We start from the raw sequence: 23,546 nt of genomic DNA on the forward strand, positions 1-23,546 counted from the left end.
AATCTAAAACAATAGTCCTTGTCAATAAACTTTTCAATTTTTTGGAAAAGCTTCATAATAGTGGTTAATATATAACTTTATCTTGCAAGCTCTTGCAGCTGATTTTCAATCATCAACGGATTATATTGAAGTAAGTCTTTTGTTAATTCTCTTTTTGAATACCTTTTTGCTTGTGATTGCAATCATACTCAAGAGGAAAAGGATACAAAGAGTATTGTAAGAGTTGAATCTGAAAATGCCTTTAGCAAAAGAATACTTGTAAGGGACAAGTTGTTGGTCAAAATACTTGTTTGTCGAGTGAATCAAGAAAAAACTTAGTGTGATTATCTTTCTCTTTGCTTGTCATGTGTATCTTGAACTAAAAAAGAGGATAAGATTGTAAAACTGACACGTCTTAATAAAAGTGTCGCTTATCATTCAGGGTATTTTTGGGATAGTAAAAATCAGGGAATGGTGTGCTAAGGTATGTGGGTGGTAGTAATAGGACTGCCCTTATATTATCAATGAAACAATTTCTCAATATATACAAGATGTGAGGCATGACTACAAATGTACACAAAAACAAAGCTATCAGGGGACCCTATAGACATGTAGCCCGGTCCTCTGTTTCCTAGTATGTCTAAATTCATGAATGACATGCCTGAACAATCAAACATATAGGTAATATACACCCAAAAAAGAGACTAAATCTTATCAAAAATCTTGACAAAGTTCTATGCCGGCCACTGATTAAAATTCTGTACCATGCAGAAAGAATGACTAGCATCAAAATGAACCATGCATTCTGTTCAAACTTCAAAGAAGAGGTGAGGTTCACTAGCATGAGATATTCATGTGCTGGTATGAATTGCTTGGCCAAGTTGAGGACTACTTCCAATCCCAGATGAAGCTATGCTCTTCCTCTTGTAATATCTGAGCATACCAATGAAGAATCCTTGTCCAAAATTGATGGTGGCTTCCGCAATGTGCATTATTGTTATGACAATTTTCAAAGTCAGGAATCCAGAAAATGATAGCCACCTCTCATAGAGAACCACTGTCAGGAAGGGAATTTGAGGCATAGTAGAGTTTAACCTCAACAATAAAATATCTCCAGCGTTTTCATAACTCCCCTCCATAGCCATGCAGGTGACTGTTCAGCCGCACAAGCTTTACCGTTCCATCCCCACCACAAGTAAGAAAACCATGGGGAACAACTTGTATGTCCGTAACAGCAGCCTGTGACAATTTAAGCTAACAGTATTACTGTGGGTACTTTTTGTCTCTGATGAACTATCTATTTCTTTGAAAAAAGAAAAACAAAAAAAAACTTGGCCCAATTCATTTAGCTAGAGCCTAGATTTGTCAAGAAAAGGCATTGAGTTTAGCACAGAGCCAGTTCTAAAGCAGCATGATTCTCACAGCAACCAGCTCTGGTGATGTTGGGAGTGGCTCTTATGCCTTAAAATAGGTGGATTTTGGGTTAACTCATTCATAAACACTGGATTTTAGCATGCAAGTGTGGAAAAAAAATTACCCGAACAATGCCACCGAATCCGCGAGAGGTTGACTGCAGAAAGGTGTGCTTGTCATGTATCTTTGGCCAGTGATGTATCAACTTTGTGCTCTGGGCATCCCAGAGCTTGACATCTCCATCTGTGCTTCCAGTCAAAAACAAGCTGGTGTCTGGGATGGCAACTATTTTTGTGACACTTCCTATGATCATAGAATTCAAGCAGATTATTAGATAAAGATTAAACCATAAAAAGTAACGACCATGCAAATTAACTTTCTTTACCTGAGTGGGCCTTTGGGATATACCAAAGCATCCCATCTATATTCTGGTCCTTTTCATAATTCAAAGATGTGATGGAGCTTTGCCCACCGCTATCAGCACGCCTATGCCTTTTAGCTTTTCCAGTAGCAATATAGCGGAAGTCATGAACTCCAACATCACCGCCTTTGCCACCGGTCACGATAAGAGGGGAAACAGAACCACTTCCGAAATGATTATCAAACACAGAAATGGAGCGTGCACCACCTTTACAAGAAAAGCCAAGGTTAGAACATAAAAATGTGGCACACAATTTCCCAGATAAAACGTAACAAGAAAACCTTCATTTTAGTAGACAAAAACAGGACATGAATCTTAGAATGTAATTCACCCTTCACACAAAATATATAAAAATAAAAAATAACAAAATGCATGTTACTTTTTCTTTTATAGAAGAAATTAATCATGTAATAAGTCGTGAGACCACCCCAATTTTCATCAAATTTTTATATATACCCATGAAAATTCGTTGTTCAATTATGTCATGTATTGTTTGATGTAAAATCATACTAATGTTTTACACTATAGCTTAAACTTATGGGATAACTAATTTATGACAAAGTATTAGTCTTGGGTCTAGAGTTTGATACTTATTGCCCTCATTGTTCCAGTCATAAGTCAAATTAAAGAACAAAGCACAGTGAACCTGTACATTGTCTACACTACAAGTATAAACAACTTTTGCATGAGGTAGTGTGTTAGATATTAAATCATTCATAGCCCTCTACCCAATAGCCTAAGCTTTTAGGATAACAAGTTCATGACATGATAGAGATAATAGGAAATATAAAACTATACTAGTGCCTTCATCTAACCACTTAAGCATTTGAGATATTTGGTTCCGGACATGGTACTAGGGATTCTATGACCCAGTGGTCTACAATTTGATTTTTTTTCTACCATCATTCTTCTAAGTGAAAAAGTTGAAATTTATAAGATTAGAAAAGAGAATAATATCTCCTCTTAATCAAATCATACAAGCATCAATTTGAAGACATCATTTCCTCCTAAAAAGGAAATAAATCCTCAGCTATTAGTGGTAGAATAATTCTCCTTATTCCAATATGTTCTTATTAGATTCAATTATATATCAATATGATTCTAATGCAGATTTATTACGAACATATTAGAAAATAACATAGTAGGAAAGAAAATCACATCTTGTGATAAATGAATAACGGAAAGACCACTGCAGTGTTGCATGCAACATCCCTTATACACAAACATTCATCAATACATCAAATTTAGAGAAAGACCTTCATGACATAAAATGGAAGCTCGAGAAGTTGCAGGTGGAGCTAAAGTATCCCATATCACCACATTAACATTATTAGAGCTATATCCAGCCACAGCTACAATTGATCCACTTGAAGAAAAGTACGTGACATCCCTGATATCAAACAAGAATTTATTAGCAATTACACATGACTATAAGAGTAAATTGAAGCAAAAATAACGTCTTTACTAAGGAGTTAAGTAAAAATTAAACATACCAACAAAACATAAATAGACAAATTTGTTGGATTTTATCCTAAGCATGAATCAAATGGTTAATACATCAGTTCTATTAAGGGTGACATTTTGTTTTTAAGCACAGTTCTAATGATAAGCTGTCTTGAATCTATCCTTGACTTCCATTCCTGTGCTGCCACGTACCAGAAAAAAGCCACCCTATTGGGAAAGCAAACTTAAAAGACAATTTCTGCTCACTGTGCAGACCAGACAGTGTAAAATAACCCTCTTTTATAGTAATTCTTGACTCATATTCTGAATCAACAGTTCACTCAGCTTAAAGTCAAGGAAGACTAAGATTATAACTGAAAGTTGAGAAAAACAAACTACATACGATGCATGACCATTAAAGCAGAGGGATGATTCTGTTGGGCGAACATTGCTCCTTCCTCCAACCTCGAGCTGCCATGTGCAGACAGTCCCGTCTGATGCAGCACTGGCAAACCGGTGTCCAACGTGGTCAAACTGTACAGCTGAAATTGACGCAAGAGCATAAGGTGGAGGGACATTGGCAGCAGGCAGCACTCCATATGTAGCAGCAGCTTTATCCTTATTGAACTGTATTCATAATGCTCCTCATTAGCCATAAGCTTGAAATACTGACAATACATGCAATTAAATAACCGCACTAGAGTAATCTAGATATTATGTCCTGCATATACGTAACATTTTTCCACGCAGGGGTATTTTACAATGACGACATGGAGACTTGAACTATAACTTATTATAAAAGAACCAAATAATTCAACAAGGGTGCCATATTCAAAAGAACCTAGTTTAACAAATCATTAACTAAACGACACCCTCCTCCTTGTTGACAAAAGAATTATATACGCAACGGTAAATGAAGCTTGAACAGCAAGTAAGCAAACACAACAAACCATAGGATAAGTTGGCCACCAAATAACAAAAGAAAAAACCATGAGATAAAAAGGAAAAGAAGGCCATCTCTACATTTTTTCATACAAATACAAGCACATACAGTCACATTTTTCATGTATATATAGCAAATAAAGATTTCCTTACCTCCCACAAGTAAATGTGTGTATTGCTTGAACCAACTAAGAAGAAAGGCCTCATTGGATGACTAGAGAAAGCCTTCGTACTTGTGTTCTCCAAAGTGGCAGGTGGATCAACAAAATCTTCAAAGTCTTGTTGAATTTCCCAACCCAATCCAGAGGCACCAACACCAGCATAACCTAGCATTCCTAATGCTCCACCACCTGTCAGGTCTCTACTTGGCCAAGCTGAAGAACCCACACCAACAGTTGCTCCACCTAGACCGAGGTGTGCCCCTTTCTTGCTCCCAAGGCCAACACCAGGAGAAACGCATGTTGGAGCAGGTGTGGATTCTGAACCTGCCCATCCATTTTGTGGCCAATCAGCCTTGGTCCACAAAAGGTCTGATTCACCACTTAAAGGAACCTCATCTTCCAGATGAAAGAATACTATACCCTGAATTAGATAACAGAAAACAGACATTTATATACTTCTCTATATAGTAAGATGTGGATCATAAGATTTCTAGAGTCAGTTTGAACATAAAGAAATGCAACATAAATCCAAGAGGAGGATTAAGTATAATTCTAAAACAATTATAATTTCAAAACTATAATGAAAACAAACATGTGATAATCATGTATTAGAAATTGGGAGACCTATACTCAACCCAAAAGCTAGCTCAAGAGTTGAGGTTTGCACAACCCTTATAAAGGCTATCTATGCTCTATCTCTAGCCAATGTGGGACTTCTAACACACCCCCTCACGTCCAGGACTGAACAACCTGAAACGTGGGATCAACAACAACTGGTGCCCCATATACGGGAGGTCTCCACAACAAACAACAAATGGATCTAGGATATGCTCTGATACCATATTAGAAATTGGGAGGCCTATACTCAACCACAAAAGCTAGCTCAAGAGTTGAGGTTTGCACAACCCTTATAAAGGCTATCTATGCTCTATCTCTAGCCAATGTGGGACTTCTAACATCATGGTTGTCAAACTTGCGAGTTTATATATCTAGGCGAGAAAATCGAGTTAAATTGCTTGTAAGCTCATTTTTTACTTCACTTGGATGAACATGTGTGGACTGAGTTAAACCCAATTGGAATCACGAGTTTACTGCCAATTGAGTTACTGTGAATGTCTAATGCTTAACAGTATACCTCTGTTGTTTTGACCAACAAGGTTTGTACTGAAACTTGAAGAGAGAAGATCCAATTGATTTGTATTTTATCCATTACACCATTAACCACTCTCTCACAGTTACTGTTTTGTGCTTATCCAAAGTGAGCCCATTATTGTGAACTTATGGTTTGGTTATTTATGTATGATTGTAACCTGAACTTTTTTTGCATTTTATTTCAGTGGTTTGCTTTATCAGCTTAGAATATTAAACAGTTATTATGTTACATTCATGGTATTACTATTACATGCTCTTTGCAATTTGCAACCACAACAAGTTTTTTAAATATTTTCATATGTACGAGTCAAAAAGTCGAGTCTATGGACTCTCCATGAGTTTGACAATCTTGGTGACAAGAATTACAATCTAAATACCAAACCAAATCCATATTTTTATTTACATATTGGTATATTAGGCACTCGTTGACAAAAAGGGGAAATTAGAAAACATGAGTATTGGATATTGCACAGGCCCACATACCTTATTCTAAAATTCAACTTTTCAATAGAATGGTTGGGGCATCAAGGATCAAATTCCATACCACTTGGTCTGATACCATGTCATAATGAGAGATAAATTCATATGATATCATTGTACGATCTTATGTGTTGACCTATGATTTTAACTACCATGCTTCTCATTTTCCAAGAATTTAAACACTTTAGCCATATGCTCCTTATATGGCTACTGCCCAACTAACTACTAACTGTTACTAACTCTCTTTTCAGTAAGATTCAGTTCAATGGGGAGTTGTTCCCCTGCTGCTACTCTCTGTTCTCTTAATAGACTTTCTTAGCTACCAGCCTGCTATCAACCCACCAATAAAAAAAGACTGAACACTGAACTCTAAGCCTAAGGAACAATAAAAATTTATTAGCCAATGAGTATAAATTGAACAGAAACCATACCAAATGATCACATGCAGATGATAATCTAAACTGCATATAAAGTAAGTACAGCCCAGTGAATGGTGTTTAAAAAAACACATCCAATGCTTTAGAATAACAGGAAATTGAGAGGACAAACCTTCCGGTTGCTAGCAGCTGCAGCTTCCTGAAGATCAGTAGAGTTTATACACAATGCCTGCTCAAACGTAGCATCAATATCATTCTCATATATCTATAAATGTGACCATGCGAAAATGATTAAATGTAAGGGATAATCACCTCCAAAAGTTCTCCATTTCTCTTGTACATTTCTCTGGGACTCTGGAAAACTGCAATATTCATACTAGTAATATCTTTCTGGTTGGATCTTGCAGAAGCATGATCACTTAGAAACATTCCTTTAACAGGAGATCCGACTTCATGATTAGAAGATCCAGTGCTTAGTTTACATTCATCACCACGTGAATCATCAGTTTTATGTAGTCCTGTCATAATTATATACAGGTCATTCCATCCTTTAGTAGGCTTATGGTCCAAATCCTTTGACCAATCGAGCTTTTCCTGTGCAAAGCAATCAGATATTAATTTGGGATCAGCACAGTGATCCCATAGTAACTGGTGAGCTAAACATTTATCTTTCCTGTTCACCAGTTCCAATATGTCCAGGTTTCTGTCATGACTGTATTCTGATGCTGTTGTTTGTTTTAGCCATTTAAGGGTCATTACATTCGAATCATGCTCCAATTTCTGCCACAAAATTTCCACAAGTTGTTTAACATGATAAGAAGAAATGTGAGTAACTGTTGTCATCAGGAAATCACATAAGCAAAATGAGACTAACTGAATCTTCTCTGGCAAGCTGATGCTATCATAATCCATATTAATGAGTGCCAACTCCCTATAAGCATGTTTTTTGTGGAAAGTGCCAGACAAATTATCATCTTCAATTTTAGCAAGAACCAAATTCAAGTTAGATATCATGAATCTAGACATATGTTGCCACAAGCAGGTCCCTAAAATCTTCCATCTTTCATCATCAGGAACCAAATGCTTTACATCTGCAACTAGTTTATCTTCTTCACATTTGGAAACTTGGAGGTTTTCCATATTAGTTACGGAAGAATTTTGAGCCAACAACTGTGCAATTTTCGGTATAAGCTTCTTCAGATTCACCATATCAATCTCATAAGGATTATGGCCATCAGCATTTTCAATCAAGAAAGGATGCACCATCAATAAAAGAGCTTCTGAGTTCTTTTGAAGCCAAGCTAATGAAAAATATAAATAGTACTCAAAATAATCAAGGATATCAACATGCTTTTTAATAAAATCTTTGCTAACAGAACTCAATTGGGTCCTCAAACTAGCTCTTAAGTACCACAATGAAACCAGAAGACCTTCAAAGTGAGAATGTGAAGAATCCAAAAACTTGGACTCATCTTTCTCAAGAGGAGTTGAACTTCGTTGAGAATATTCCATACTGCAGGCAGAAAACAATCTTGAATACAAAAAGGAGATTTCTTCGGCAGTCTTAAAGAAGGGTTTAAACGGAGAGTGATATAAATTGAAAACATCAAATATATCACTCTTCTTTTGAGACATTTCTTCTTGAGTGCATCCATCTGTCATATCATGACCAATGAACAATAATCCATGATGGCAAAGTAAGAGTAAAACCTGAAGAAAAGGGAAATTCAAAAGAGAGTGAGCATTGGCAACACATTTCTGATAATGGTCACACTTACATAAAAGGGTACAAACTGGAATAGGAGAGCATACCATACTGATTAGGCAGCTCGGAGCCAATAAAAACCTCTGTTCAAATACAGCAAGCCCTTTGTATAACCTTTGTTTAAAACTTTCAACTGATTTCTCATATTGCAACATGTACTCATCAGAACAAGAGGCTTCCCCATCAGATTCTGAAGCAGTGTCAGGCCAACTTGGATGCTCTCTTATCAATTTAGATAAGTAGCAAAGTGCCAAATTCAATTTAATATGAAACTCCAGATGCACAGATACATCAGTAGACAACCAGTTAGAGGATTTTCTTGGCAAAGGCTTTAATGTACTGGATATCACAACATGTCCATCACCCAATTCATTCTCTTGATCTGCAGTCCCAAGCATGCTCAGTGAAGATGAGAAATACTCCAATGCCTCAAGCTTGAAACAAAAATTTTCAAAAATTTACAAACCAGACACATAGGTTGGAGTACACAGTACACACTACACACATAGATATAATGTCACATATTGGCATTGTACAGACAAGTATCACTGTAAGCAATACCACGTTATGAATAGACAAAGCAGCAGAAAATAATCTAAAGTGCAGCAAAAAAAAAAACCTTGAATGAATAACAAAACCAATTAAAAAAATAAGGATTATAGAATTGTTTAAAAATTCTCAGAATGGTTTTTATTAACATTTGGCTGGGTACTTGAATGGGCATAAAAAATGCACTGAAAAAGGTAGACAAGAATTTCTTCTGGAAAGGATCATTCTATAAACAAGGTAATGAGACACTAACTTTTCTATTTTCAATAGTCAATAAAAAAGTAGAAAACTACCACACCTAAATATAAAGCAATGAAAGGTACAATAAGTATTCCTCACATGAAAAATGAGTGGGTATGTCCGTCAGCCCATGATAAACAGAGCTTAAAACACATTCAACAAATGGTTGAAATTTTAATGTGAATTGGTTAGGTATGCTAGTATTTCAACTTTACTCCTTTTTCAAGTACAATTATAAAACTCAAATAATTGCTTAATATGTAAAAAATGACTTACAGGATTACCGCATCTTTTTAGGGAAGTAACTGTCATCAAAGTTGCCCATCTTAAAAGGATGGCAGAATTCTGCTCCCCTACAGCATTCCGCATGCTATTCTTTGATGCTAGCATTTGGCAATAAGAACCAACAGTAGGGTCTAGAAAAGGACCACAATTGGACATGATGGTAGACTCTTGAGCCACAGGATTCACAGAAAACTCTAGCATTCTATAGAAAGATTGATAATAATTACCCATTTCCCACTGCAAATCAAGTAGAGTGTTACAGTTAGGATCAAGTATGAAATAAACCACTACAAGCAGAGAATAACACTGTCTTCATGTGATTAAGTATTTTGTGAAACTCCATTTCTGGGCTACAAAAAACACACAAGGCCAACCTGACCCCAAAAAAAATCAGACTGACCAAATTTCAGCAGAGGCCCTTCTCTGGGCTGAGAAAGAAAACAGATTAAGTAGATTGGGCCTGCTCAATTTCAGCCCAGATATCAGACTTTCCACATTTCAGCCTTTGTCCATCTTTGGACTGTGAAAGAAAAATAAATATTTCATAATAAGAAAAAATATAAATAGCTGTTTGTCAGTAAATCATGTAACCTAAATGAGACCAAGCTTATCTCCACCCGCAACCTTATGCTATTATTAGAACTGTTCCCTCCAAATTCTGGTGGGGGTAGAGCAGAGAGCGCTGGGGTGCTTAGCCTTAGACCCCAGAATCCGTAATGAGTGAAGATGCCCCAGATGTTGGGGCATCTTCACTTTGTCCCCTGCTTTGCTGGGGGTTTCTGACGGTTTTGTGGCACATTAATGGTGTCATTCAAATATCATGATTGTCCTAATAAATGGGGCGGCACCATTAATTCAGATGGAGGGGGATTACAGAAGCCTCCATTATTGGAGGAGGCATTATGGTCTGCGCATAACTCACCTTTATTGCCGAAGGGGAAGGGATGTGGGTCAGACCCAAGCCGGGTTTGGGGTCGCCAAACTCAAAGGGTACACAGCCCCTCAAGTCCTAAGTGTTGAACTTAATGGACTTGAAGTGTGACCCGACCCTTAGGCCGGGTTCGGGGTTGCTGAACCCGGAGGGTACAAGAACCATATTCACGAGAGAGACTCCATACAAGCATAATCGAATTCAAATAATGTCATGAATCTAGACAAGTTGCAACAAGCAGATCCATAAAGTATTTCACGTTTCACCATCAAGAATTCAATGTCTTGTATTCGCAACACGCCTATCTTCTGCAGTCTGCGATTCCAGATACTTGGAGATTTTGTAAATTACTTATGAAAGAATTTAATTAAAAATAGCATTATATAAAAATATTTCTTGTAATTACTCATATCACACTGCAAATTAAGAAGAGCTAGATATATGTTTATCAAACAAGTATTACGAGCAGAGAATAACATTCTCTATGGATAAATGAATGAAAGTATTTGGAGCACCTCCAGAAGGCTTGAAAGCCAGTAGTCTCCTTTATCAATCGCAGATGGAAGTATATACTTTGTAATTAGGTGATGCTCCAGTGGTCCACCATGGCCCTCAAGTAGGCGACAAATGACTAGTGCAAGCTGTTCATCCCCAAGGTTCTTAGCACAAACATTTATAGCAGACGAATGATCACCTCCAAGCAAAAAGAAAGCTATTGCTAATTCCAGCTGATGCTTTCCCAGTAAGACATAAGCATTTTTTAAAGCAGCAGCTTTATTTTTCTCTTCCTGTAATCAACTTGATATGATTACTTACAATGGTATAATACCATGAGCATGATAAAACAAATGCATGTAGGACAAGGAAATTTGAAATTTATATACTCCATGAAAGGAAATACAAATATATATAACTCTATTGGTCTAACTAGTAGTTCCTTCTTAGCACAAATGAAGGAGGCATTCAAAAAACTCTACTTGCAGATGTATTTCCAGACAATTTACCTGAAAATTGCGTGAAAGAAAACCCACTAAAGGCTTGTCCTTCTCATCCTTGCTGATTTTGAAAAGGCCAGCCAAAACTTGAATTCTGTTCAATGCAATATACAACAAGGCACAATCCTTAGGATTTTTGCTCTTCAAATACTGTGCTCTTGCCAATTTCTCCATCTGAGATACGAGGAATAAAGGAAGTACTTAAACTATTTGAACTGGAAAAAGTGAATTAAACAATGAAAGATTCTTAGTTCTTAAAACAATAATCAACAAATGATAATCACATAAACAAAGGTTAAATCAGTAATTGCAAATTTTTCAAAGCCGATGAGAAAAGTCTGTTTTTCTTGCAACATCATGCGATCAGCATAAATTAAGAGTGTAAAAGTGATAGGAGTGCAGAAACTTGAAAATGAGAGAGAGAGAGAGAGAGAGAGACTTCAAGATTTTGTTTCATGCTTGTTTCCCCGTGTAGATTGTAGAACATGGAGAAGAAAGGAAAATAGAAAAGGACCAAGCATTACCCTTGCACGCAACTGAGGTATGCTAGCAAACCAAAAGCCCATACCCAAAGCACGCATTTCTTGCCATGATGGTTCATTAGGTATGACAGAACCGAATAAATTTTCTAGGCAATCAGAGTGGTAAGCCCACACAAACAACCTTGAGTTAACAAGCAACTCTTCAAAAGATGCAGCTCTAGCAAACTTCCGTTGAAAAAGCAGTTGCTGAAACCTGAGGGAAACCCAAAACCTACAATGAAAAGTTTAGAACCACATCACTATCATGTATACAAAAGCAATCATACACACATCAAGTCTCACCATCATCGCCATATGATTTTCTCACACACACATATATCATCCCCTGAGCTCATTTTACAGTAATATCTACATTGGCACTCCACACCCCATTGTTTGGAAGTTCCACAACCATTTGTTTAATGTATTTTGACATGTGAACAATATGATTTACATATTTTAGGTCATTGAATCTCCACAGTGAAAGTACTAACAGAGCACATAGTTCTTAAAGGGGCAGCAGATACATGGTATGGCATGTTGTTGATGGTAAGAGAATTTGTTGGAATGTCCAGACAGTGTATAAAGTTAATTTAAAATTTTTCAACTAACTGCTAGAAAATAAGAAACTGTCTATTTAGATAACCCCTTTTTCTTCCTTTGCCCCCATTTAGTCTGAATATCATACGTGACATTATAATTTAATAATTCTCATGAGATAAGTTAGGGCATAAATCAAACTAAATGGCATCCTAGAACAAAGCTACCTTAGGTGCTTTTCCATTGAAGTTCAAATGCAATAACCATAGTAGTAATATAAAGTAATATGATTTCAATAGGTGCCTCCAACTAGGAGGTTGTATGTGAGGAGAAGAAATAGGAGAGAAACAGGGGAACATAACCCCAGAGCTGTGATACCAATTTTTGACAACTGTAATAATTAATAACTAACTCTGGATAGTTTTGTAGAGGTCAGGAGAGAAGATAGAAATAAGTAGCAGAAGGTAGAATAGAAGGGAAACTAATTGGTAATACTGAGTGGTGGGAGAGGTCCTCTCCAAGTGAATATCATCATATTCTGTCATTCTTTCACTTATCCAGGCCTGCTACCACATTGGTGCAGATTGGAAATGAGGATTTCCTCAATAAAATTTCTTGTTGTTTACTGAAAGTTTTATCAAACTGGTATTGGAGCTCTGGTTTGGAGTTGTGGCCTGGAACGACCCATATGCTTGGTAAAAAGATGGGGGGAAGAATGGAATGCTGGAAAAGTCATTGGAGGCGTTGGACAAGGGTCGTAATTCAGATTGCAAGGCCATCTGCAGGTTGGAGATGATGATGAAGATCTCTTTAGAAGCTATATGGCTTTAGCCCACCCCTAAGGACACACTAAGGTGATGGGGGGACTCCTTGGCTTAACTAGCTACTACAGAAGATTCGTGAGGACTGTGGAAGAATTGGAGGTGCAACCTGATGAGGTGAATAAAAATTCTTCCTTGCTGTTTTCTGATTCCAGTTTTATAGCTTGGGTAGTTTTCCAACTTAGGTGCATGTGTCTCATGAAGCCTAGTGGATGACTTTTCAAGAAAGTCTAAATACTATTGCAGAGATTCAGAGAAAAAACATCAATTGAAGACTTCATATACTTGGTTTCCTATTTTGTTCTGTACTTCTAAATTTCCATCATGGATTTATCGATGTAGTTTCTTCCAATTTGCCATTTATCCAGGCCCTTGCAGGTCAACAATGTTAATTAATCACTAATCAAAATGATAACAAAAATGTAAAATAATAAAAGACAAAGGAAGACGGACTAGGAAACCATAAGAATATTGAATAAGTTCAAGAATACCTCCGCCCAGGTTCATCGAGACTTTGATATGCAGAAGATGAGTCTGAGCTACAAACTTCACTTAGCAGATCAATAATTGCAAGAATCTGTGTCTTCTCTATGTTGATCCAAAGGGGTATATCGGGAAATTTCTCAAGAGATTCAATAAAGCCATTTAGCTCAGATCTTGTCGAGGTGGGAATGCTGTTATTTTCAGCACTGGAACCTGAATAATATGGAGCCTGTGAAATTGATGACATTGAAGAAACATCCCCACTCCAATGGAATCCCTTATCTTGGGAACTTTCTAATATACGGCCTTCGAAATAGTATGACAATATGATATTTGGAAGAGCATTTCTTTTGGAGATATGTTTCTTTTGAGGATCATAATTAGAAGCCAGACATTCAACAAGATGCCTCAGAGCTACATAAGCACGTTTCCAATTGCCTGAAAAACATTAAAAAAGATTAAAACTTTGATCACATAATTCTCATTAGATGATCAGTAAATTAGCTGGCTCATCAATCATCCTTGAAGATAACAATTTACTCAACCATTACCTGAACTTATATTCGTATGTAGTACATCAGGGTGATAAGTAGGCAAAGACCCACTAATTATCTCAGCTACTTCTAAGATGCTCCATAAACCAACCATGGTAAGAGGTTCAGATTTTAATTGTTCCTTGGCCAGAAACAAGCTACTGGATAGGTTATGGTCCTTGATATTTATTTTGATGGACTGCTTGGAATCACAATCTGCAGGACTGTCTCCTGTTGACAGTTCTCTGAAGTCACCAGTGTCGCCATCAGTAAAAACTGCAGAAAGTATGTCTTCATATATTTCACCTTTGCAATTATAGGCATTTGGCTCTGAATGACAAGGATGAAAATTACTCTTTTGCTTCTTATCCATATAAAACAACCAATGACTGAATATACTAAAGTAATTTCCATGGATTACCACTGCTGCAGCTCTGGGTCCCCACACAAAATCATAAATTGGAATGTCAGTGTGAGCAAATGCAATGCGAACCCATAGATTCATTTTTGGAAAACTAACAGAGTTGGACAAATTCAGACCGTCATAATGCTTCTGAGCATATACATGCAATCCATTTTGCAAACAAACTCCAAGCAATAAGTCACCAGTCCCTAAAGCTAACCACTTCAGAGTAATAACATCACTTTCAGGTGTTAGTTTATCTTCCAAAATAAAAGTCCCTGTGGTGATCAGATTTACAGCATCCCATATATGGATGGTATTGACAGCATTTGATTTGTTTTTGTTGCAGAATGTAGCAATTTTTTTACCACAATCAGCGAAACATATGCCCTTGATAGGACCGTCGTGTGCAACAAACATACCCACAAGCTCCCATGGCAAGTGCAGGGTCGACGGGGTTCCAGGGTTACTTTTCCAAAGTTTTAAGCTACCATCAAAGCAGCCAGTGGCCATGATATATGTAGGATAACTACTGCAAAGATCACTTGCAAAACCGAACTCCTGTTGTTTACAACTCAGAGTGCCTGAATCAGCTACAGCAAAACTAGTAACCATATCATCAGAACTTGGAAACTCAGATGAACATGGAATTACAGTAACGCAATACCTTTTATTAGCAAATGTACTTTGAAATGCCCAAACACTGCAGTCATCAAGGCTATTAGAATCAAAATTGCATTCACAACAGCTTGTTGATATGTCAAAAGAGTGCATGTTAACTTCCCATGATAGGGCCTGAAATTTCCCCATCCAAACTGCCAATAGCATAAGTTTATTTCTACATAATGTTTTATTGCAAGTAGAAGTCAGAGGTATTGCAAAGATATCAGATGGGCCATCCTCATAAGGACCATGGCCACTGAAAGGAATGGTGCATAAGTAGTGACATTCTATGTTTTCTTCCTCGGTTCGACTAATGTTGACTATGAAGCAATCAACCCCCCTGGTATGTCCCATAAAAAAAACCAGTTTATCACCAACTATTGAAGGTGCCCATGTCAAGCTTGTATACTTGGAGCATGAGTCTTGAGTTGCAAGCTTTCCAAGGAGTTCCCAAGTAGGAACCAAAGTTGGACACCCCAAAATGCTGTTTGAAATGTTAGATAGTGACCAAAAAAGCAGCAGTCCATTAGAATCCAGAGAAGCAGCAAATTGAACTTTGCATATATAAGGGTGAATTGAAACCTTTAAAATTTTTCCGCTGTGTCCATCTAAATTTAAAACTCCACCAATCAAACGAGAGGAGATGTTATCTGTATCGTCATTATCACAGGAGTTCTCCACAGTATCATGCAATGTTTGAATATGGAAAAATGACCAAACTAAGGAATTACAAGGTAATAACTGCAGTGGAGAGCATATCATAGGGGGGCCAGACAAGCAGTTTCTCAGTGTATTGACTTTATGCAAAACTAATGCATTTCTAAAATTAGATAAGTCAAACTTAAAAACATTTTCTATGTCTTGGTTTTGGAGTTCAATTCTCCTCCACAATGTAACTCGGGGGAATCTCAGCGGGGAAACATCATCAAGACAGTGGACAGCCCAAAAGCTAAGCAACATCCCGGGACCAAACCCAACTAACCAATCACATTTTCTAACATCATGCTCAGATCCTTCTTTGGAAAAAACTTGTTTGATTCTTTCACCTGCTCTAAATATTCCCTCGATTTCCATCCCCCATGACACAAATATATCTGAACCAAGAACTCCATTTAAGGTCTGATTAATCTCAATAACAGCAACAGCACAAAAAGAGCACCCTGTGTTCTTCTGATCATTGATGTCCTTCCCAGCCCTTCTGACCTTTCCATTATCAATCTCACTCCATAACCTTGCAGTTCCATCTAAGCAGCAAGTGAGTAATACATTCTTTATTGAATTCCTACCATATCTGTTTAGCTTTCCCCTTGATGGTCTCCATTGAATCATTACAACAGGTAGAGGATGATGCAGTTTGACTTTTGAATATTCAGATAGCCCATTGCTTTGGCATACTAATACACATTTGCTCACCTCGCTGATTAAGGAGCCTCCAATCTGTTCTTTACTAGGATGTGCTGCAGTTGCCGAAGGGCCCTCAATAGACCATGTTGCACTAACAAGAGTTTGGGGTTGATCTGCTTTAAACTTCCAAGCAATTTCCCAACACTTGTTAATTCTTTTCCAGAAGACTACCTCCATTCCACCAGATATAATTCCATCCCCTGATCCTGTCCATCTGATGGCTCCCACTTTCGTCTGTTGTACAAGCACTGCATTCTGGCTCCAACAAAAAGAACCTGAATATGAGTGACAAGACTTTGTTTTTAATATATGGAGCTAATTGAAGAGATGGCTCATTTCGTATTGTAAAATTTTCTCTCTTTTCTGAAAAGAATAAATAATTTGAAATGAGAAAGAAAGAAGTGCAAGAAAAGAGGATAAGATATCTTCCTAGGAAGAAATTGAAGAAAAAAGAACGCAAAAAATAAAACCAGAAAAGCACAAGAATTAATCAAAGCTTGTCAGTCTCTTTGCATATCTATAAACCCCTCCAAAATATACACCATACAAACAATTAGAAATACTTTAAAAAGTACATATTTTATGGTACCACTAGCTCACTAGCTCAGAACTGAAACTAATACAAAAGGTAACTTCTTAATATTCAGTCAAATCCTCACTTTCTAAATAATGTTCTTGGACCAGTCCCCAAACTTCTTAATATGCATGGTATCTGATTTCCCCCCTCAGCACAAAAATCAGCATGACAAAATAGAACCCAACTTCTCTTCAGTTTCAGAATTGAGTGAAATATAAAAGTAAAAAAGACATGATTATCATATGCGCAATGATGAGCATCCTTCCTGCCCCTTTATTTGAAGTTTAACAACCAAACAGTTGAGAATCTATATGTACACACAGCTCTTTGCTCACTATGTCAGAAGGATTAGAATTCAACAGCTACTTAGTACTTCACAGTTTATTTCACAATTCACATCAATCATAAGTGTCTGATACAAACCTATAGAATCACCTTAACTAACAAAACAGATTTTTAGCTGACTAAGCACAACATCACCCTCCAAATTATAGTAGTTTCTATGAAAACTAACAATTATTTCAGTACTTAAACAAAAATCCAAAAGAAAAAAAATCAAACTTTGAGTTACCATTAGACGTGGCAGAATCATGGTTGAAAACCCAGATGCAATTTTCGGCAGCGGCAGCGAGGTCACCGGAGGAGGGGGTGTCGGGGCACCAGGAGACAGCAGCGACGGGTGAAGAGTGATCTGCGGAGAGCTCGAAGACTTGACGGAAAATGGGTCCAAAGCGGGTTTGGTGAGGGGAGAGAGGAGAAGGGAAGTGGGTGATGACGAGGAGGGAAGAAGCTCCATACGCGAGCCATGAGTAGCCGGCAAAGTGAGGGAGGAAATCGATGGTGGAATCGGAGAAGGTGGGGGCGGGTGTGACCACCTCGGATCTGAGGAGATTGAGGGGAAGATGATTGATGATGATGCTCTTGTTGTTGTTGGTGTTCATGTTTGGAGAAGAAGAGGTTGTTGTCTCTGTGTTCTCTGTGTGTATCATTGTTCCTCTCTCTCTCGATTCATCTGAGGAACAAAGAAGAAGAAAGCGTGAATCAACTCATCTCGAGTGAAAAAACTTCGCATAACAGGATCGTGATAACTGATCATGAAACTCTCTCTGTCAGTCCCAACAAATTATGAGTAGGACTTGGAACAACAAATTCTTGGTGGGAGGAGTCATTTACTTAATTAATGTTTGGTTTCATAATTTACATATGATTAATTGAAATATGTAGATTTTCCCGAATGATTTGTTGGATTGAAATATCTCTAAATATTAATAAGTCTTAGGTTCGAATCTGGCATAAGATAAAGTATATTTAGCCCGAATCAAGACTTGTAATCTCTAGGCTCTAGTTATAAGTAGTTCTACGTTTCTCGTTGGTTTATGGGAAAATTAAAAGTGAGGAACAATGTGGTGTTTGAAGAGAAACTTTGGTATGTCAATGATGCGTGGAGGCGAACTTCCTATGATCATGATGAGTTCGCGATGGTGTTGGGAAAGTACCTTGATATCGAGAGGGAGGGATTGGTGTGTAACCGATGGGAGCCACCAATGGCGGGGTATGTCAAGCTGAATGTTGATGCCAACTTTCGTGAGTGTGAGAATAGTATGGGTGTTGGTAGCCTAATTCGAGATGTGAATGGGTCCTGGATTGTGGGTTTTGCGGCAGGGGGTGATTCTCTTGTGGAGGAAGCTTTGGCTATTAGACATGGTTTGGAGTTGGCTTGGCGTTGAGGACTTAGGAAGGTTGCGTGTGAGGTGGACTATGAGGACCTGTTAGCTTCTTTGGAAAATTCAGAGACTTTGCCGGTTGTCAAAAATATTAATGATTTGCTTGCAAAGAATTGGTTAATGTATATTCGCCGGATCCCTTGTGAGTGTAATGTTGTGCTTGTGACAAATTGCATTGCAAAATTTGGGGGTTGCTCTCGTCCGTCGACTGTCCGGTGCTAGATATTATGTTCTATGAGTTAGAAACTCATTTTTAGTTTTGTAGTTAATCTTTAACGTAGTTTTCTGATGCATTAAAAAATGGTGGAACGAAACAAATTATTTAAACATATTAATATTTCCAATATTAAAATATTGTTATTTGAAAACTAAAATCACATAACATGATTCTTCTAGCAGGGAATAATAAAAATGGTTATGAAAAAACAACACTTATTTTAGAGGAGTTAAACTTTGTTGATGAGATGGGAGCAAAAGCGCACCTTAAAGAAAAAAATAGCATGACTTTCATGACTGCAAGATATAACTCTAAGGTATTTTAAGGAAATTTCCCATGCGACATATCATCTTGAGGAAGGCAGATGTTCGTGGGAAGAACTCCAACGAAGGGAAATTGGCTTAGATGTTCTTTTGCTCACATGTATTAGCAAATCTTCAATTGCTCATGTTGATTCTTTAAACTCTGATTATAAACCTTAATTCCAGATTTATAAATAAAATCCTAGATGAAAGTTATGGAAAATATGTTAGTCAAAGTTTTGTCATTAAAGCATTGCGTTACAAAAGAATTGGAATTCTTAAAGAGTTTTTGAAAGATGAGATTTCCATCTCAGATGAAGGCTCAGAGAGCAAACAGGTTTGCATCGCGACTAAGCTGAATTTTTACAGAAATCACAAACACAAGGCTTTCACCTTGTCTAAGTTTGATTTCTCAAAGAAATTACAAAGAAGTGTGATACACAACGGATAGTATGATAAACAAAAAGAAGTCTATAAGATTAAGCAAAGGATTATTTACTCAGAATCTAATGTTAACGACATAATCAAGTAAAGGATATGATATATAAGATAATTAATCACCAAGCAACAAAACAAAAAGGAAACAAAATGAATTATATCACTTTTACATGACTTTCCTTCACATAATTCCAAATATTAATCATCAGCACTCATTTCCTCTCTTATCTTTCTCCTTTTTTCTTCAAAATTAAATTATGTCACAAAAATCATATGAAACTATCATTACTGTTAAAATATATAGGAACAAGGAAGCTCCTTCAGTCCAAAACCTTCACAAATTCTCCCAAATGCAAAACAAAAGAGATCGTGTAAAGGAGAGAAGAACAAGGCCCTCTTCTAAGTTTTCAAACCAAATGAAGCCCATCTCCTTTTTGCTTCCTTCTTCATCTTTAAGGTGTTGGAATCTATGAGGATTTCTAGTGATTTTCCCTTTCTATTCCGAACTCTTCCTGATTCTTTCAAAAGCTCAAACAGTCTTTTCTTTTCATCATCAACATCAGGATTTGCAGTTCCAAGCTTTTCTTCTCTCATCTTGAGTATGTATTCCAATATCACAATGGCATCTTCAACTCTGCACACAATAACATTAAAATAAATAAATTTTTTTCATCCACCAAGAAGCAATCTTCACATCAGTATATATCTTATATACCAAGAAATTCTCTACTTCACAGATCATAACAGTCCTCTAAGTGATTTAGTGAATGCTCTACTTGGTCCTGAAAAATTTTGTGACTAGCAAGTTAGTCATTGAAGAAGGAAATACGTTCGAAAGTCTCTGGATGCGCAAAGAAAATCTTCAAGTTAGTCTAGTCCATATGGTCAGATTTGGTCAGCTAAAATGTCGGTCAAGTTAGTCTTGTCTGAGTTTTATATACTCAGGACCTTTCGACGTACTTTTTTCTTACAGGAACTAACTTGTTAGCGGCAAAATTTTCATGGACCAAGTTAACCATTCACTCTATAGTGATTCCTTTCTCCAGAGACAAAAAAATATGCACAAAGATTAAAATACTTTTTAAGTCAAATAACTGGAACTGGAAGAAGCACTCCTTTCTCAGGACGTGCCATAGAAGTATCATCTCCAGCATAATGAGTGATAATCACAAAATTACAGAACAGGGCAACAAGATGATTGTCCACATAAAATCCCCATGGTGACGAGTAAAAAAAGAATATAAGTTAATATAACATTGTCAAGTGACATGAAATTATTCTAATCCTGTAATCCATATAAGTAAGAGATTACCAAAGTTTATATTGCTCTAAGGTATTTGGACAAGCTATATCACCTTAGACAATAGAAGCTCACAAAGTAACTTAGAGTACAAGCCCAAAAAACATAGATGCAATCATGAAAATGTGACAAGAACCAAACAGTGCATGCAAATGTTCTCTTATCTTTTAAGAAAAATAAAAACTTACCTCCCCATGGCATCATAAGTAGCTGCAAGATTGCTATACACACCAAGTGTTTCCAAATGATATGTTCCATACTCCTGCTCCAATATCTCTCTTGCTTCCTCAAAATGTGTAGCAGCCTCTCCTATTTTATACAGTTGCACGCATGCCAACCCCATCTGGTTCAGTACAACTCCGAAAAACGCAGATTTCCTCTCTCCACTGGCTCTCAGCTTGGAGATAGCATTATCAAAAGATTTCCAAGAATCCATATAATTCCCAACCATGTAGAACATCACTCCCATTTGAGCTTCTATACCCGCCACCGTCCTATATTGTCCGGGGATATCCTCCAATAACTTCACCGCCTTCTGCAATAGCTTAAGCGCCTCCTCAGGCTCGTTTAGAGCTTCATAGATAGCTGAGATTTCAGTCAACCCACTTGCAATCTCTCCAGCTGTTGTTCCAGGCACGGGTTTGCTGTATATTCTTAACGCATTTTCACAATAGGATTTCGACTCGCGTAGTTTTCCTGTCTTGTAGTAAAGGTCGGCGAGGCGAATGTAGACTAGTGCCACTGAATTGTAATTCTCGCCCTTGGTGGACTTGAACACTGTTAGTGCTTTCTGATAAGCGAAAACAGCCTCATCGAAACGACAGAGGGACAAGTAAATATCTCCAATGCTGATGTCAATATCTGCAACCTCAGTGTCTTGCCCGTTAGCGATCATTGACATGCTAGCTAGGATGAGGTGCTCAAGTGCAGTTTCGTAATCTCCCTTTGCCTCACATATAAGAGCCATGAGACGCCGGTCAGCAGCTTCTGTAAGGGAGGCAGCTGAGCAATGCTCCCGGTGAATTTCGAGGGTTTTCTTGCAGAAGTGCTCTGCCTCATCAAATTGCATGGCTTGAACATGTGCTTCAGCTAAGTACCTGCCATTCAAGGAAACCAATTACTTAAGGAAAAATTCAGCTTCTTATCATATAATGTTCTAATCCTATTAACAAGACATGATATCAGCAACACCATTATGAAGAAATAAGAAAAAAAATTAGATATGTATTGCCAACTTCTGTTAAGTGTCCAAGACAGAAATACTATTTGCAAGTTTCACCTAAAAGGCATGATTTAATATGGCAACAGTTTCACAGTTCACCTTAAAAAGATAGTTCTTTTGAGTTTTGACCCAACAAGTGGCCTCATTGGAGGTGCTAACAACGGAGCTCTAAGTAAAATTGTAACAAAATTATCAGCAAGTTGTGAGGTTTATATATATAAGGGTACATTAACATGTGGGCATATCAAAATCAACATGATGGATAACAGGATAAGGTTTGTTACTTTACCTGCAAGTCTCTGCAACTCTCGGGTCGGACTTACCCAGAGTCTCAATTTGGATCTTCAAACCCGACTCATAACACGAAATGGATCTATCCAAATATCCAGTCATTGAATACGTATCACCAAGCTGCATATACCCAGAAAACTTCGCCATAGCATGATCCGACCCGTTTTCAGTATCCAACAGAAAAATGGACCGCTCCAAAGCCTCAACCGCCTCACCCAACCGTCCCAACCCGCTGTAAATCGCCGCCACAACATGCAGACACGTGGCAAGCTCCAGACCCGGACCCGAACACCGCTCGAAATTCATGGAGGCCCGAATAGCGTAGTCCAATGCCTTTTCCGGGTCATCATTACCCGAAGCTATGGTGTCTCGGGCCATCTTCAGAAGAAACGGACCCAGATCAGAGTTTTCCAGTGAAGACTCGTCGATGATCAGTGTTTTCTTCACCGTTCGCTTCACCGCCGGTGGAGGGTTCCGGTTAAGGTGATCGGAGGATTCATTCTGCGGCGGTGCTCGGAGGAAAGCGCTAAAAGACTGCATTTGAGGTGGGGTTTTCAGGGGTGACAACAACTCTATCACGTATTGAAGATTTGAATCAATACCCATGATTGAGAGGGTGTGAGTTGTGAGGTTTATATATATATATATATATATATATATATATATATATATATATATATATATATATATATATATATATATATATATATTTACATGATGAAGGTGAAGTGAGAATGAGTGGTATTGCAATTGGAATAAAGAAAGTGAAGGTTGGATGATGATGGTGAATGATGATGATGAGGAATGGTAATGGATTAGCTAGGGATGGTAGTGGAACGTTGCTTGGAATAGACGCCTCATGATCATGGAGTTAGGGTGGTTTAGTTTGATTTTGAGGACAAGCTTGACGAGGAAAAAAGGGATGAACAGACACACAAAATCCATGATTGCAGAGAGAGTGTTGGAAGTTGGAA

At 37.6% G+C, this 23,546-nt stretch overlaps 2 protein-coding genes across 5 annotated transcripts; both read right to left on the reverse strand.

Moving 5' to 3' along the window:
* Nucleotides 1–472: 472 nt before the first annotated feature.
* Nucleotides 473–18,239, reverse strand: LOC130746287 (uncharacterized). 4 transcript variants are annotated; one of them, XM_057598859.1, is made up of 16 exons: nucleotides 17,650–18,239; nucleotides 14,050–16,776; nucleotides 13,507–13,936; nucleotides 11,658–11,886; nucleotides 11,143–11,307; nucleotides 10,654–10,926; nucleotides 9,207–9,444; nucleotides 8,181–8,515; nucleotides 6,681–8,078; nucleotides 6,541–6,597; nucleotides 4,352–4,780; nucleotides 3,660–3,883; nucleotides 3,070–3,203; nucleotides 1,778–2,020; nucleotides 1,517–1,695; nucleotides 473–1,218 (listed from the first exon to the last, which is right to left on the reverse strand). In XM_057598859.1, the coding sequence occupies exons 1-16, from the start codon at nucleotides 18,065–18,067 to the stop codon at nucleotides 1,102–1,104; spliced, it is 7,596 nt and encodes a 2,531-aa protein (XP_057454842.1). In that variant the 5' UTR covers nucleotides 18,068–18,239; the 3' UTR covers nucleotides 473–1,101. The 4 variants fall into 4 exon arrangements, with proteins under 4 accessions (XP_057454842.1, XP_057454841.1, XP_057454843.1 ...); XM_057598858.1 differs by having other exon boundaries at nucleotides 8,181–8,567; nucleotides 9,199–9,444; nucleotides 17,650–18,238; XM_057598860.1 differs by having other exon boundaries at nucleotides 8,181–8,567; nucleotides 9,199–9,444; nucleotides 14,050–16,756; nucleotides 17,650–18,011.
* A 1,594-nt stretch (nucleotides 18,240–19,833) lies between these two features.
* LOC130746288 (protein KINESIN LIGHT CHAIN-RELATED 1-like) lies at nucleotides 19,834–23,214 on the reverse strand. The gene is made up of 3 exons (XM_057598862.1): nucleotides 22,571–23,214; nucleotides 21,248–22,156; nucleotides 19,834–20,393 (listed from the first exon to the last, which is right to left on the reverse strand). Exons 1-3 carry the CDS (start codon nucleotides 23,176–23,178, stop codon nucleotides 20,159–20,161), a joined length of 1,752 nt encoding a protein of 583 aa, XP_057454845.1. The 5' UTR covers nucleotides 23,179–23,214; the 3' UTR covers nucleotides 19,834–20,158.
* Nucleotides 23,215–23,546: the final 332 nt, after the last annotated feature.

Source organism: Lotus japonicus, chromosome 3 (genome assembly GCF_012489685.1).
Source record: "Lotus japonicus ecotype B-129 chromosome 3, LjGifu_v1.2".
NCBI classification, from domain to species: Eukaryota; Viridiplantae; Streptophyta; class Magnoliopsida; order Fabales; family Fabaceae; genus Lotus; species Lotus japonicus.

Coding starts and splice junctions, on each gene's coding strand:
- LOC130746287 (XM_057598858.1), bottom strand. CDS start 18,067: ATGATACACACAGAGAACACAGAGACAACAACCTCTTCTTCTCCAAAC. Junction 3,204..3,659: donor TGCTTTAATGGTCATGCATC/GTATGTAGTTTG, acceptor GTTTGATATCAG/GGATGTCACGTACTTTTCTT. Junction 1,696..1,777: donor TATCCCAAAGGCCCACTCAG/GTAAAGAAAGTT, acceptor CTATGATCATAG/GAAGTGTCACAAAAATAGTT.
- LOC130746288 (XM_057598862.1), bottom strand. CDS start 23,178: ATGGGTATTGATTCAAATCTTCAATACGTGATAGAGTTGTTGTCACCC. Junction 22,157..22,570: donor AGAGTTGCAGAGACTTGCAG/GTAAAGTAACAA, acceptor CTTGAATGGCAG/GTACTTAGCTGAAGCACATG. Junction 20,394..21,247: donor ACTTATGATGCCATGGGGAG/GTAAGTTTTTAT, acceptor TATTGTGTGCAG/AGTTGAAGATGCCATTGTGA.